The sequence below is a fragment of the Lithobates pipiens genome, unplaced genomic scaffold, assembly GCF_037356315.1.
Source record: "Lithobates pipiens isolate NorthernLeopardFrog02 unplaced genomic scaffold, aLitPip1_a1.2 Scaffold_22, whole genome shotgun sequence".
In the NCBI taxonomy this organism is placed as follows: Eukaryota; Metazoa; Chordata; class Amphibia; order Anura; family Ranidae; genus Lithobates; species Lithobates pipiens.
In genome coordinates, this window is record NW_027507784.1 from 84,078,167 (window position 1) to 84,092,313 (window position 14,147).

The 14,147-nt window shown below is 44.0% G+C and overlaps 1 protein-coding gene across 13 annotated transcripts in view; it reads left to right on the top strand.

The window, feature by feature from the left end:
* Positions 1-14,147, top strand: part of R3HDM1 (R3H domain containing 1) — a 231,167-nt gene that overhangs the window by 163,817 nt on the left and 53,203 nt on the right. For 7 of the 13 annotated variants that reach the window (XM_077447822.1, XM_077447814.1, XM_077447820.1 and 4 more), the window contains 4 exons: positions 2,050-2,087; positions 2,187-2,237; positions 2,346-2,581; positions 12,449-12,703. In XM_077447822.1, coding sequence (XP_077303948.1) covers positions 2,050-2,087; positions 2,187-2,237; positions 2,346-2,581; positions 12,449-12,703 — 580 coding nt within the window. The remainder of the gene's footprint in view (positions 1-2,049; positions 2,088-2,186; positions 2,238-2,345; positions 2,582-12,448; positions 12,704-14,147) is intronic. The other 6 variants (XM_077447817.1, XM_077447819.1, XM_077447821.1 and 3 more) reach the window with 3 other exon arrangements.

Below are 14,147 nucleotides of genomic sequence, written 5' to 3' on the forward strand. Positions count from 1 at the left end.
TGCTCTTGAGAATGTACAATGGACAAGTGGTCCAAAAGGTAATTGTGTGGGAAGGAGTTGGAGAAAGTAAAATTTCATTTGTTAGGTAGAGGCGGGATAGATTTTCCTGAAGAGTTGTTCGGTGGACTGACTAGGAGATGGTCCTATAGGTTGATGTAGAGCATTCCATAGGATGTTGGAGGCTTTGGAGAAGCCCTGGAAGTGAGCGTATGATGAGAGGACGAGGATGTTAGAGAGCAGGAAGTCCTAGGAGGAGTGTGGAGGACGGTTTGGGTGATATTTGAAGATGAAATTGTGCAGAGTTGAGGATGGTTTTGTATATTGTCTGTCCATTTTTTTTTTTTTTATTGGATGATCATAAACCCCTGGAGGAATTGGTATAGAAGGGTGGCAGGCTGTGGGCGGTTGTTAAGGTGGATGCGTCTGGTAGCAGCATTCATGATGGACTGATGAGATGATCAGTGAGATGACAGAAAACAAGGACGTGCATTAGTAGCTTGTTGGTGTCATTTGTTAAGAGGCTTATTCTGGAAATTTTGGCGGTTAAGACAACAAGGTTTGGACAGGGATTCATTGTGGGTCTGGAGAAGAGGTCAGAGTCCAAGCTTACACCCTGTCATCGGGGGGTAGGACCTGATATTTGAGATATATAGACTTAATTCGTTCTGTAGCAGAATTTTCAGCTATCAGTCCTTCTAATGCCGCGTACACACGAGCGGATTGTATGGCGTACTTAGTCCGTCATACAATCCGACGGACAATCCGGCGTACTTTCCACTGAACGGACTTGACCACACACGGATACACAAACAGTCCGTCGAAAGCTTGCGCGATGACGTGTACAGCACGTACGACGGGACTAGAAATAGAAAGTCCAAGACACAGCAAAGCACCCTTCCGCCGTGTAAATCCTTTCTGGGCATGCGCCATTCTTAGTCCGTCGAACTAGCATACTGACGGCCGTATTGTCCGCTGAAACCAAAGTACGACGGACAGATTTTTGGAAAAACCGAAAATCTTAGTACTCCGGACTGCACGCTGAAAAAGTCCGCTGAAGCCCCACACACGAGCGGATTGTCCGCTGAAATGTGTTTCAACGGACTAAGTACGTCAAACAGTTCGACCGTGTTTACGCGGCATTAACATGGCAACTCTCTGGTAAGCATGCAGGCTTCAAATATCCCTCCTCTCTCTGGAAGTTATTTAGTTCAAAACTGTAGCCCAGTGAGCAGTTTCTCTGCTTGATTCACAAAATCACGGAGTCTTGTCTGATTAAAAAAAAAAAAATGCACTGCCTGGGTATCATGGGCACCATATTGCCATCCAACACCTTCAGTCCAGCCTCCCTCCTCTCCTCACAGCTGTTGCTCCAGGCTGACCTGCCCGCTGCTCAACATCTCCTCCTCCCCTGCAGTGGTAGTATTGCTCCTGCTGACCACTGAGGGGGAGGCCTTCTCACTGGTTAAGCACACTGAAGGGTTCTGGCTCCTTAACAGTCACCCGTCTGCTCCCTAACTACCAATAAATAGCTGGTTAAGGGGCTGGCACCCGATGACGTCCTTAACAACCAGTGATTTTCACAAATTGTCTGTAATGCGATGCTTTTAAAACGTGCAATATATTAACAACAAAAAAAAGAGCATAGTATGTTTTTAAAGCCCTTCAGTGTGAAAGCAGCCTGACGCTTTCATGGACAGCCTCGTTAAAACCCAGGAACACCATCTGAGTCTGTATAGATTTTAAATTGCTTGTTTTACCAATAGTGCCATTTCAAAATACCAATATTTTTTTTTAAAAACTGTCCAAAATAGTAGGTACCTGTGGGAGACCTTTGTAGTAAGATTGCTTTGTTTTTTTGTTTGTTTAGTTCTATCTGTCGTATGCTGAGATTTCTCAAATTCTAAATAGTCTAAATTGTTTACTGTATCTGCAGCCCCTATTAAATTATTCATTAAAATTGATCTAAATGAATTGTTTACCCTTCCTAGTGTGCAGCAGTCGATTACATCTTGAGTAATTCTTCTTCCTTTCTTTAAACCCTTCTATCAGTCATTATGTTCTCAGGAGAATTACCTCACCGATAAGAGGTAAGTGGCATTGTGTGTGTGTGTGAACATTGTCCTATTATGACTATCCTGCATATTTTGCTTGCCAACGATTAACTGTTTTGTTGAAACGCCCAACAGAATTCAAGAGGAAGAGTCTAATATTACCCAGCAAAGACGCCAGATATTTAGGTATTGGCTCATTTAACGTCCTCGTCCTCTGCATGTGTGTTGCGCTTTCTTGTTCCTTGCGATCTCTTTTTTCCATATATCTTTACAGTCCAGTTGTGTAAATTTCAGGATCAATAAAGACGCTTCAGGTAGATCAGGAAACAGCCTCTACAGCAGTACTGAGAATGACCTGAAGTACAATGAGCCGCGGCCGTGGAGCAGTACCGACTCTGACAGCTCCATCAGAAACCTGAGGCCCGCTGTCACCAAAGCTAGCAGCTTCAGTGGGATTTCGGTTTTGACACGAGGGGATAGCTCTGGAAGCAGCAAAAGCACAGGCAGGCTTTCCAAAACAGGTATCAGCGGTGTGTGCAAAGGCAATCGGCTGCCATGGCATTTTTTGTTTTTGTTTTACATTTTATGGTGTATGGTTTTGAGTTTTATTTTTTTATTTTTTGTTTGCGCTTGCCTTGAACATGCCTTTATTTGTGGTTTTGTGGCGGGCTCTTTAGGATTAGGAGAATTCAAAAAAGGAGCTATACGTTGCAAGGGCTTGCATAGCACCAATTCCCCCCAATACCATTTTATCCTCACAACATTGCAATTATATTTATATTACATTATACTCTTACAAAATCACATTCTGTGCAAAGGCCTTTTAATGATCCTCTTTCCCTCTTTGCTGTTGTGGATTGAATGTTTGAGATCTGTCAAGATTTAAAAGGGGTTTTCCACTTGAAGTAGAAAGTGGACCCCCCCCCTTTTTTTATTTTTTACCGTGCTACATTGCAGCCCAATCAGAAGTCCACTTAAAGTGGAATACCCATTTATTGGATTTAGTTGCATCTGTTTTTATTGGGATTGCAAGAAAATAGAATCATGGTATTGTTTATGGCAAGATAGATTGATTGCTTACGCCAAAGTAATCTAATAAACAAATCTCATGTTTATCATTGTAAAGAAAATTAGATTCTCAAAGGATAAGTCCTAGTAAAACTCCAAAAGGTTCCCTGCCAGTGTCTTCAACATATTTTTAATAGATTATTAGGTCTTTTTGTCACGTTTTGCAGAGAGGATTCAGGGGTGCAGAGCTTGTTGATCAGTGTGGCAAACCAAACATGTCTGAGATGACTAATCTGTATAGAAGATCAAGGGGGGTGTATTTATATTTTCTTATCTTAAACTGATTTCACTTGGTAGAACTTTACACAGTTGACTGTGGGTGATTGGCTGTCAAGGTCCTTGCGGGATTAACCGGTGAAGGTCATGTTCTGCCCTGTACCAGGAAATAACAGACGTTTTCAGGAGCTTTGACAACCGAAAGTGGCTGCAGGAGAACACGGGGCATGTAGCAGAGGAAACGATTAATTTCAAATGTTTCCTCAGAAACTAAGTCTTAAGTCCTTTGAATAGTCTCTTCACTTGATTACAAAAGGATGCTGTAAGGTGACTTGCAACCCTTCGCTACCACAGCTCATTAAGTTATCATTATCGTGGGGAGAGCTGTAGGCTTTGTAAAGTCTTGCCCCTTAACAGAGATGAGCCAGACTTAAGCCTGGTACACAGTAATGCCCCGTACATCCTTCGATGGGAACTTGTCTGGAATTCCAACTGTGTGTGGGCTCCATCGGACATTTTTTCCCTCTGAATTTCTGTCACACAAATTTGAGATCTGGATCTCAAATTTTCCGACAACAAAATGTTTTGTTGTAAATTCTGATTGTGTGTACAATTCCATGCATGCTCGGAATCAAGCAGAAGAGCCGCACTGGCTATTGAACTTCATTTTTCTCGGCTCGTCACCGCGTTCTTGATGTTCGGAATTTCCGACAAGATTTATGTGGCCGTGTGTATGCAAGACAAGTTTGAGCCAACGTCCGTCTGAAAAAAATCCATGGATTTTGTCATCGGAATGTCCGATCAATGTCCAATCACTGTCCGATCGTGTGTAATAGTTCCCCCCCCCCCCTTCAACCCAGAAAAAAAAAAAAAACGCTCTAACGTTAGTACGGCGATCTTCCCTGCTGAGCTGTTGTGTTCTTAAAAGGTGACGGGGCCCCCCCCCCCATCCACGTCAGAACACTCACGTTAATCGGGAGCTGGTCAGCTGCTGGTTTTTCAGCCATACACAGAGGGCGAATACTGGCCAGTTTTTATTGAACCGGTCGATTGTCTCCCGACATTCGGCCCGTTTGTGCTAGGCATGAAGCCTAGTACACACCTGTTTTTCTTCATCCAACCCAGTGGGCTGAATGGAAAAAAAAAACTGAAGCGCTTGGGAGGAGATCCTGTAGGAACATTCTGATGTTAGTACAGTGATCTCCTCCCGCTGAGCTATTGTGTTCTGACAGGGTGACCGCAAGAGCCAAGTAGGCATCTATCACAACTAGTCTTCTGTGCAGCTGAAGTCAGATGAGGGCTGAGATTTCAGACAAGGCTAAGCTCTGCAGTGAATTATAATGAGCTGATGGATTTAAATCACTGAACTGTCTCCAGCGTAATTAGAGGTTGTCTGTTTTTTTTTTTTTTTGTTTTGTTTTTTCTAGGAGATCCTCATTAATATTATCATGGACTAAGTCTATTCGGTTTGTTTTTTCCATTTGGTGGGACAGGGAGAGAAATGAGGTCTTCTTTAGTCTAACTTGCAGTCATTCTCACTGAGATCTTTCACACATCAGGGCATCTAGTCCAGTATCGGAACTCACCCACCCTTGGGTCCCCTGGTATGATCTTTGTGAAGAGAATTTTGTATTATAGGTCACAAAAGCTTAATTCTGTCCCAGGCTCAGAGTTGAGCTTGATTACGCAGGATGTCCACATCTTTACCTTTTTAGGAACCATACTTGCCCAGGTGTAAACAGGACAGTAAATAGCCTCAGGTGTCCTACTGGTCAAATAAGAACAACCTCATGCATTCCTCTAATCCTCTTGGATGTTAGCATTAATACAAGTCCTTTATAAGGGGGGTCGGTTTGAAGTGGGGAGCTGTGGAATGGCATTGCATTTTAAAAATAAACCATAAATATGGGTGTAACATGAAATGATGCCAGAAAGGTAAAATAGGCCTTTAAGCCTAGGTATGGAAGTACATATGGTGTAATACTTTATTCCTTGTCCTGGCAGGCTTCTTTCACACTGTGTGACCAGTCCCACGAAGCCTCTGCGCTAAGGTGCTATAGCCATTGGTTGCACTCTGATGTCCTCATATACAGTTGAGGACCCATAGTCCTGCATTGTACATAAGGATGGTGAAGGCCACTCACAACCCAGAGCATCTGAGAGAAGAGAGTGCCAGAGCACTTATTCCTCTAAGTCTAGACTTAACAAGCATTTAACCCTTGCAGTAGGGAAGGGAGCACTACAGGGGTATTCTCCTGTATATTATATGCTTGTGTACCGGCATATAGCTGTGCACAGCTATTCTATCATTGGGATAGAAATGTATGCTGTATACCCTTATTACGCCTGTGCAAGATCGTCTCTGTTGTGATGTTTGGTTATAAATTACTCCACAGTGCCTGCAGTTATAAAGGCCAGTGATTTTCTTGTTTTAAAGCTTTTACTGCTCGGTAAGCATATGTAAATACTACTTAATATCCATTGTCTGGGCACACTTTAAATATAAGAATTGGTTAGAAGCTGATTAAATTGTTGACCTTGACATCATTGGTGTGCTGTTAATGGTATTCACTTAAGTTCTGACTACAGTATTTAGAGCAGTAACGCCACTGTGCTTAAAGGAGAAGTACAGCCAAAGCTCATTTGGCTGTACTTCTCCTGTGGATCACAGGAGTGCATTTTGTTCTGCACTTCTGTGACCCATTTTCACTTCAGCCTGCTGTCTGCTGACATCAGAGCCAGTCCATGCTCGGGCAACATCGCGACGATGTCTGGGTCCGCCAATATGCCTGGACTGGCACCCGGTTCAGCCTTTCAGCGATTCCCCTGAGCCGGCCACTCCTGCCTCCACAGCCCAGCGCTCCAGCAGAGAGCTGAGAGAACCGAGTGATTAGCTGCATTAGATCACTCAGTTCTCAGTCTTATGCCCCGTACACACGTTCCGATTATCGTAAGAGCTATCGTTCACATTTTGTTGTATACAACTAAGATTGAATACAACAGTGCAAAATGTGTGTAAGACTTTTGTCGTACGATTCTGGAAAAATCTTCCGTCGTGCGTAGCTACGTATTTTAAATGATGTCAAAAACGTGTGACCTGTGTGTCCTTCTGGTTTATTTTCATGTTTCCGATCATGCGTGGTGTTTGTCTAATGACTTTTATCGGACGCATACTGTACTGACTACACGACTGTCGTACGATGGGCTGTCATCCGACCAAAGTTTTCCTGTTTGTTCCTTCGGATTTAGTTGGACGGACTGTTGTGATCGGCTGTCGAAAGCTGCGTACTAACGATCAGATTATCGAACGATCTGTCCGAAAGCGACTTTTGTGGTCCGATAATCGGAACGTGTGTACGGGGCATTAGAGGCGCCGGGAGACAGATGCAGAATCGTTAGCATACCTAGGTAAGTATGATTAATTAAAAAATAAAAATACATCTTTTACTCGTTTAGCAGTGCAAAGTACAGAAATTGATCGGGATCAATAGGATGCCGTTTTACTCGAGTTATCTCACTGAAAGAGTATTTACAATGAGTAACTGCGCTTTGACCGTTGTTTACAGCCTTTTTGAGCATTTTTTTTTCTTTTTTGATCTATATATCCTTTAGTACTGAGGCTGAATATAATAGGTAATTTGTGGTGCTATTGTTCCCCATACTGCTTTGTTACTATTGTCTATTATCATACATTTACCTGTTTTGTGTATGAAAGGCCTTTGCATATCTATCCTAGAATTCTTTTTTTTTTAAACTTCTATCATATCAAACACCTGCAAACAAACAACTAACATCTTGTTGGTGCTTATTGAAGCTGCATGATGGTATGCATATGAATATAGGACTCTGCCAATTTTAGATGCCAAGATTAATGTTGGGTCTATTTTTGCAGGCCCTGTTTGCCACCTATATTTTACAAGCTGGCTAGGCTAGCAGATTACATAGGGTTTTTAACCTAGGTGCAGACAAGCAGTAGATGCCCTCAGTTCTCATGGGGATCTGTACCTGGCATGATCCTCCAGGTCTGGAGGGTTGTTGCATTCGTTCAGCTATGTGTGGCTTGTTTGCACTTTTCTTTTTGGCTTGCGTTGCTGTGACTGCTTATTGTTGCATGTTGCGCCTGCTTCTACAGTTCTGCTTTCTCTGTTTTTAAGGTTATCCATCTGCCTGCACCCTGTAAAGGCCTCCCATTTTGTACTCTTCTCTGTAGCTTATAAAATGACATTTAGCTTTACCTGATGGAAGTTTCCACCCAGGTGTAATATTTTGCCTTCTGCGCATTTGCGGCCAATTGCTGCTTTTAATCACTTGATGAATTGTTAAATCTCTGAAAGTGCAATGGTGAAGCATTCCCAACCAGAGTATTCACATGGTCTCGCTCTCCAAGAAAAAGATCTCCATAATATTGAGTAATAAAAGGAATCCAGCTGCAAGAAAGTGGTCGATTTTTCTTTATTGTTTTTCTCTTATGGCTTTTGAGAGAGGGAGCAAAGAAATAAACCATTGCAGGAAAATCTCTGTGGGCAATCAGAAATTTGTTGACTGTCATCTCCGTGATGGTCTCCCAAAACTGAAATTGCTTCTTTTTTTTTTTTTTTTTTGTTCAGAGCTAGATTTGAACGACCATGTGTTGAGTACAATAAATTACTGTAAACAATGATCCGTCACAGATGAGCCAATTTATTGGAGTTCTTTTTAATCCGCTTTTATGGGTGATGCCACATCATTGCACTTTGTTGTAAGTGAAACTTCTATTGATTAGAACATCTATCTATCTATCGCCTTCTGCACATAAAATAACAGATGACCAAAATTCAGTCAATATGGCGACATTCAGTGCTCAAAATGTCCACATGAGTGCAGGAGGGGTTTTAAAGCTCCAAAAGAAACATCCAAAAGTCCAAAAAAAATAGGAGTGAGATTAGATGCTTACCGGAACCCAATGGTTCTCAGACACATGAGAAGCCAAAAGTTGAAGGCCAATTCTAAGGTTTTTTTTTTTTTTTTTTTTCTTCCTAACTGCCCCCCCCCCAAACAAAATAACAGTACTTTGCTCTCTCCATGCTCCTGCTCCTCCTATGGTCCTGCTCACTGCTTCAAACCTCCAGATTGGATAATGCACAGCTGCAGTTGTGCTCATAAGTTTAAATAACCTGGCAGAATTTGATTTCTTGGCCATTTTTCTGAGAATATGAATGATGCCACAAAAACATTTCTATCACTCATGGTTAGTGTTAGGCTAAAGCAATTTATTATCAATCAACTGTGTTTAAGCTCTTTAAATTAATGACAACATTAACTACCCAAATGACCAAACGTTTACATACCCCAGTTCTTAATACCATGTATTGCCCCCTTTAACATAAATGACAGCTTGAAGTCTTTTGTGATATTTGTGGATGAAGCTCTTTATCTTCTCAGATGGTAAAGCTGCCCTTTCCTCTTGGCAAAAAGCCTCCAGTTCCTGTAAATTCTTGGCCTGTCTTGCATGAACTGCATGTTTGAGATCTCCCCAGAGTGGCTCAATGATATTGAGGTCAGCTGACTGAGATGGCCACTCCAGAACCTTCACTTTATTCTTCTGTAGCCAGTGAGAGATCGACTTGGCCTTGTGTTTTGGATCCTTGTCATGTTGGAATGCCCAAGTATGTCCCATGAGCAGCTTCCTGGCTGATGAATGCAAATGTTCCTCCAGTATTTTTTGATAACATACTGCATTCATCTTGCCAACTATTTTGACCAAATTTCCTGTGCCTTTTGTAGCGTACACATCCCCAAAACATCATGGATCCACTTCCCGTAACTTTCATCATAGGCCTTGTTGACTCCTCCAAATGTAGCGTTTATGGTTGTGGCCAAAAAGCTCAATTTGGTCTCATCACTCCAAATGACTTTGTGCCAGAAGGTTTGAGTCTTGTCTGTGCTCTTTGGCGTATGATAAGCGGGATACTTTGTGGCATTTGCGTAGTAATGGCTTTTTTCTGGCGACTCAGCTAGGCAGCCCATCCTTCTTCAAGTGCCTCCTTATTGTGCATCTTGAAACGGCCATACCACATGTTTTGAGTCCTGTATTTCACCTGACGTTTTCTGTGGGTTTCTCTTTGTGTCCCGAACAATTTTCCTGGCAGTTGTGGATGAAATTTTATTTGGTCTACCTGACCGTGATTTGGTTTCAACAGAGCCCCTCATTTTCCACCTCTTGATTAGAGTTTGAACACTGCTGATTGACATTCTCAATTCCTTGGATATATTGCTATATCCCTTTCCTGTTTTATACAGTTCAACTACCTTTTCTCGTAGATCCTTTGACAATCCTTTTGCTTTCCCCATGACTCAGAATCCAGAATTGTCAGTGCAGCACTGGATGAAAGATACAAGGGTCTGTCAGGAGTCGAGAAACTCATTGACCTTTTATACATACACACACACACACACACACACACACACACACACACACACACACACACACTAATTACAAGTAAACAGATCACAAGTGAGGATGGTTACCTTTTAATAGCCATCCAAACCCCTTTGTGTCAACGTGTGTGCCTGTTAGGCCAAAATCACCAGGTTATGTAAACTTTTGATCAGGGTAATTTGGTTAGTTTCTGTTGATATTATGATTTTAAAGTAGGGATGCACCGAATGGGTTTTTTGGTGCCGAAACCGATACCGAAAATGAAAAATACACTAGGCCGAAAACCGATACCGAAACAGCACCGATACCGAAAATGACTGTTTTTAAAAAATATTTTTTATACAGGAGGTGGTCAGAGACTGGGGACACGGTACAGGAGGTGGTCAGAGACTGGGGACACGGTACAGGAGGTGGTCAGAGACTGGGGACACGGTACAGGAGGTGGTCAGAGACTGGGGACACGGTACAGGAGGTGGTCAGAGACTGGGGACACGGTACAGGAGGTGGTCAGACTGGGGACGCGGTACAGGAGGTGGTCAGACTGGGGACGCGGTACAGGAGGTGGTCAGAGACTGGGGACGCGGTACAGGAGGTGGTCAGAGACTGGGGACGCGGTACAGGAGGTGGTCAGAGACTGGGGACGCGGTACAGGAGGTGGTCAGAGACTGGGGACGCGGTACAGGAGGTGGTCAGAGACTGGGGACGCGGTACAGGAGGTGGTCAGAGACTGGGGACGCGGTACAGGAGGTGGTCAGAGACTGGGGACGCGGTACAGGAGGTGGTCAGAGACTGGGGACGCGGTACAGGAGGTGGTCAGAGACTGGGGACGCGGTACAGGAGGTGGTCAGAGACTGGGGACGCGGTACAGGAGATGGTCAGAGACTGGGGACGCGGTACAGGAGATGGTCAGAGACTGGGGACATGGTACAGGAGGTACAGCAGCCAAGTGTGCCCCATTTTGCAGCCAAGTGTGCCCCATTTTGCAGCCAAGTGTGCCCCCCTTTGCAGCCAGCCTGTGCAGGGAAGAGAGCCGCCTCCGTCGCCTGTTTGATCACAGCGCCGGGAACATCACAGCTTTCATTTCAATAGCTGTGTTCCCGGCCGTGCGCCGTCACACACAGCCCCTCCCCCTTGTCCGGGCACTTTGATAGACAGATCATCCGTCCAATCCTGCGGATGATCTGTCTATCTAAGTGTCCGGACAAGGGGGAGGGGCTGTGTGTGACGGCGCGCGGCCGGGAACACACAGCTAATGAAATGAAAGCTGTGATGTTCCCGGCGCTGTGATCAAACAGGCGACGGAGGCGGCTCTCTTCCCTGCACAGGCTGGCTGCAAAGGGGGGCACACTTGGCTGCAAAATGGGGCACACTTGGCTGCAAAATGGGGCACACTTGGCTGCAAAATGGGGCACACTTGGCTGCTGTACCTCCTGTACCATGTCCCCAGTCTCTGACCATCTCCTGTACCGCGTCCCCAGTCTCTGACCATCTCCTGTACCGCGTCCCAAACAGTGATCAAACAGGCGGCGGAGGCGGCTCTCCTGCGCTATGCACCCCCCATGATGGGCGTCACCAGGGGCGGAGCCCTGCCCCCACCCAGGCTTCGCCCCATTTTCGGCTCCATTATCGGCCGTTTTTCTCTTTCGGTAAATTGCCGAAAAGGGCATTTTCGGCCGATATGTTTCGGCGGCCGAAATTTCGGTGCATCACTATTTTAAAGAGTAAACAGAATTGATTGCTAATAAATGGCTTCAGCCAAACACTAATCATGTGTGAAATGTTTCTGTATTCTCATTAATATTCTCTGAAAAGTGGCCAATAAATTATAAATTCTGCCAGGGTATGTAAACGTATGAAAACAACTGTATGTTTGCCCACAAGGTCAAGCCCCTGGGTAGAACACCATCATAGGCAAATCGTACAGAGAACAGTGCCTTTGTTATTATATAGCGCCATTCTCTGCATCGGTGAAGACCATCAACCACCACCACAGAAAGAGGAGACCCTTTGGACATGAAGTGACCGTCCTGAAGACCGTGCCAGAAAAAGGTAAGTAGAGAAAGAGTACAAAAAATTGATGGTTTAGGAATCTGTCCAACCTTGGATTGGGTTTCAAAGTTGCATTACAGTACCGAATTTCATTAACGGATGAGAATTGGAGCTACAGATACGTTTTGAGGAAAACCTGGAACTTGCAGATGTGTGGGATAACATTCCATATCACTACATAGAAGGGTCTTGAAGTGATGGGAGTCCCTTTACAAATCAAGTTTATACATCCAAAAGCTATTGAGAGAGGGCACACCCTCCATTTTTAGTCAAGTGTTCTTGTATTGCATCCTGTATTGGAATGCAGCTGGCAAGAAGCACAATAGGGCCATTTTTATTGCTTAGTGACACAACTGCATCACATCTAAACTCATTCTGAATGTTAAACATGACTTGGCATCACAATACTTTGGTACGCACTTAAAGCCTTATAGGCAAAATGGCTGCCATCAGGTTCTGCAGGCGATGGGTGCTTTTAACACTCTGCATGTTTTGCTGTATGTCTCATTTCTGCATTCCTTATTTGTCAGGGGGTTAAGCAGCCCTTCTGTCAAGGGGATCAGTTTCTATGTCTTTGTGCATGTTTTAAACTGTAGCTGAAAAAAAAAATACCTATATATTTTTTTTCATTGCTCCTTTCCTGTAGGTTCAGAGTCTTCTAGTAGTGTAGGGTCGTCCACTGGCTCTCTGTCCCACACCCAGCAGCCTCTTCCAGTAACCGCCATAAACCAACCCTCACATGGCACAGCTGCCGTCTATCCGACTGTCAGCACTAGTAATTCTCTTTCCTTTGATGGTGGCATAAGTGGGCAAGTGGCTCCATCTAGCACTAGCTTCTTTTTGCTTCCCTTGGAAGCTACAGGCATTCCTCCTGGCAGTATTCTGATCAACCCACAAACAGGTTTGTACTCTCTCATTAACCCTCCTTTATTGCCAGGGCATTGTTTTTTTCTTGTATGTGTGTCTGTAATATAGTGTTTAAGCAACAAATGTTCTGTCTTTTGTAAGATGACTGTTCAGTTTAATGTCAACATGTCGTGTTTTTGCTGTACAGTTTGTTTGCAGATATTTGACCACCTATGCCCTCAGGATGAAAAGTCTTTCATAGGGGTTTCCTAGCATAGTCGGATAAATTTAAGTATTGAGACCACATGTGCAGGGCTTGATGGTGGTGCCAACATGATCTGGGTATCCTCAAGGCAGCAAATCTTTCAAGCACCCTTGTTTACTTTGCACCCTTGCTGTAGGATTATGCTGCTAATAAAACCTACCGTTTTGCAGACGCTGTATTTCTGGCCGCACCTGTGGACTAGCGGTGAACCTTGCTGCACTGGTGATTCCACTTTTAGCTCTCCTGTACTGTAAGCCCATCTGTTCTCCCATATTCCCTCTGCCTGTTGTAGAGATCAGGTACTCACACTGAAATCCTTATTTTAATTTTAGGTTGGTGTGTGAGCTTAATACAAAAAACTGTTTTCAGGCACCAGGTGACTTTCAATATGTATTAGTTTGCAAGTAGAAAAATAAGTTAACTGAAATATGCTTTATATATGTGCCCAAAGTAGTCCATTCTGGGAAAAGCGACTCTCTCCTTGCAAAAGGACCCCTTTTGCTTTTTGTGTCTTTTAAGGTTCTTTGCAGTAAATGCAAGGAGGCAAGGAAAAAACCCTCTGTAGTGTATATTAATTTGCTTTACTAAACAAAAATGCTGTACTCCTAATGCCGCGTACACACGGGCGGACTGTATGGCGTACTTAGTCTGTCGTACAATCCGACGGACAGTCCGTCATACTTTCGACTGAACGGACTTGACCACACACGGATACCCAAACAGTCCGTCGAAAGCTTGCGCGATGACGTGTACAGTACGTACGACGGGACTAGAAATAGGAAGTCCAATACACAGCAAAGCACCCTTCCGCCGTGTAAATCCTTTCTGGGCATGCGCCATTCTTAGTCCGTCGAACTAGCCTACTGACGAGCGGATTGTCCGCTGAAACCAAAGTACGACGGACAGAATTTCGAAAAATCCAAAATACTTAGTACGCCAGACTGCACGCTGAAAAAGTCAGCTGAAGCCCACACACGAGCGGACTGTCCGCTGAAATGTGTTTCGACGGACTAAGTATGCCATACAGTCCGCCCGTGTGTACGTGGCATAAGAAAAACAATACCCAGCATACAGAGCATCACAAGATTATGCATACAATATACTCATGCACAAGCTATCTATCCTTCCCAACAAATACGCATGGATAATGTATGCAAGAAGCATACACTAAACAGTTGCTTAGTCCTGCAAAGCTGCGGCCTATTAAGCACATGGCAGTGTTTCAAATCCTTTT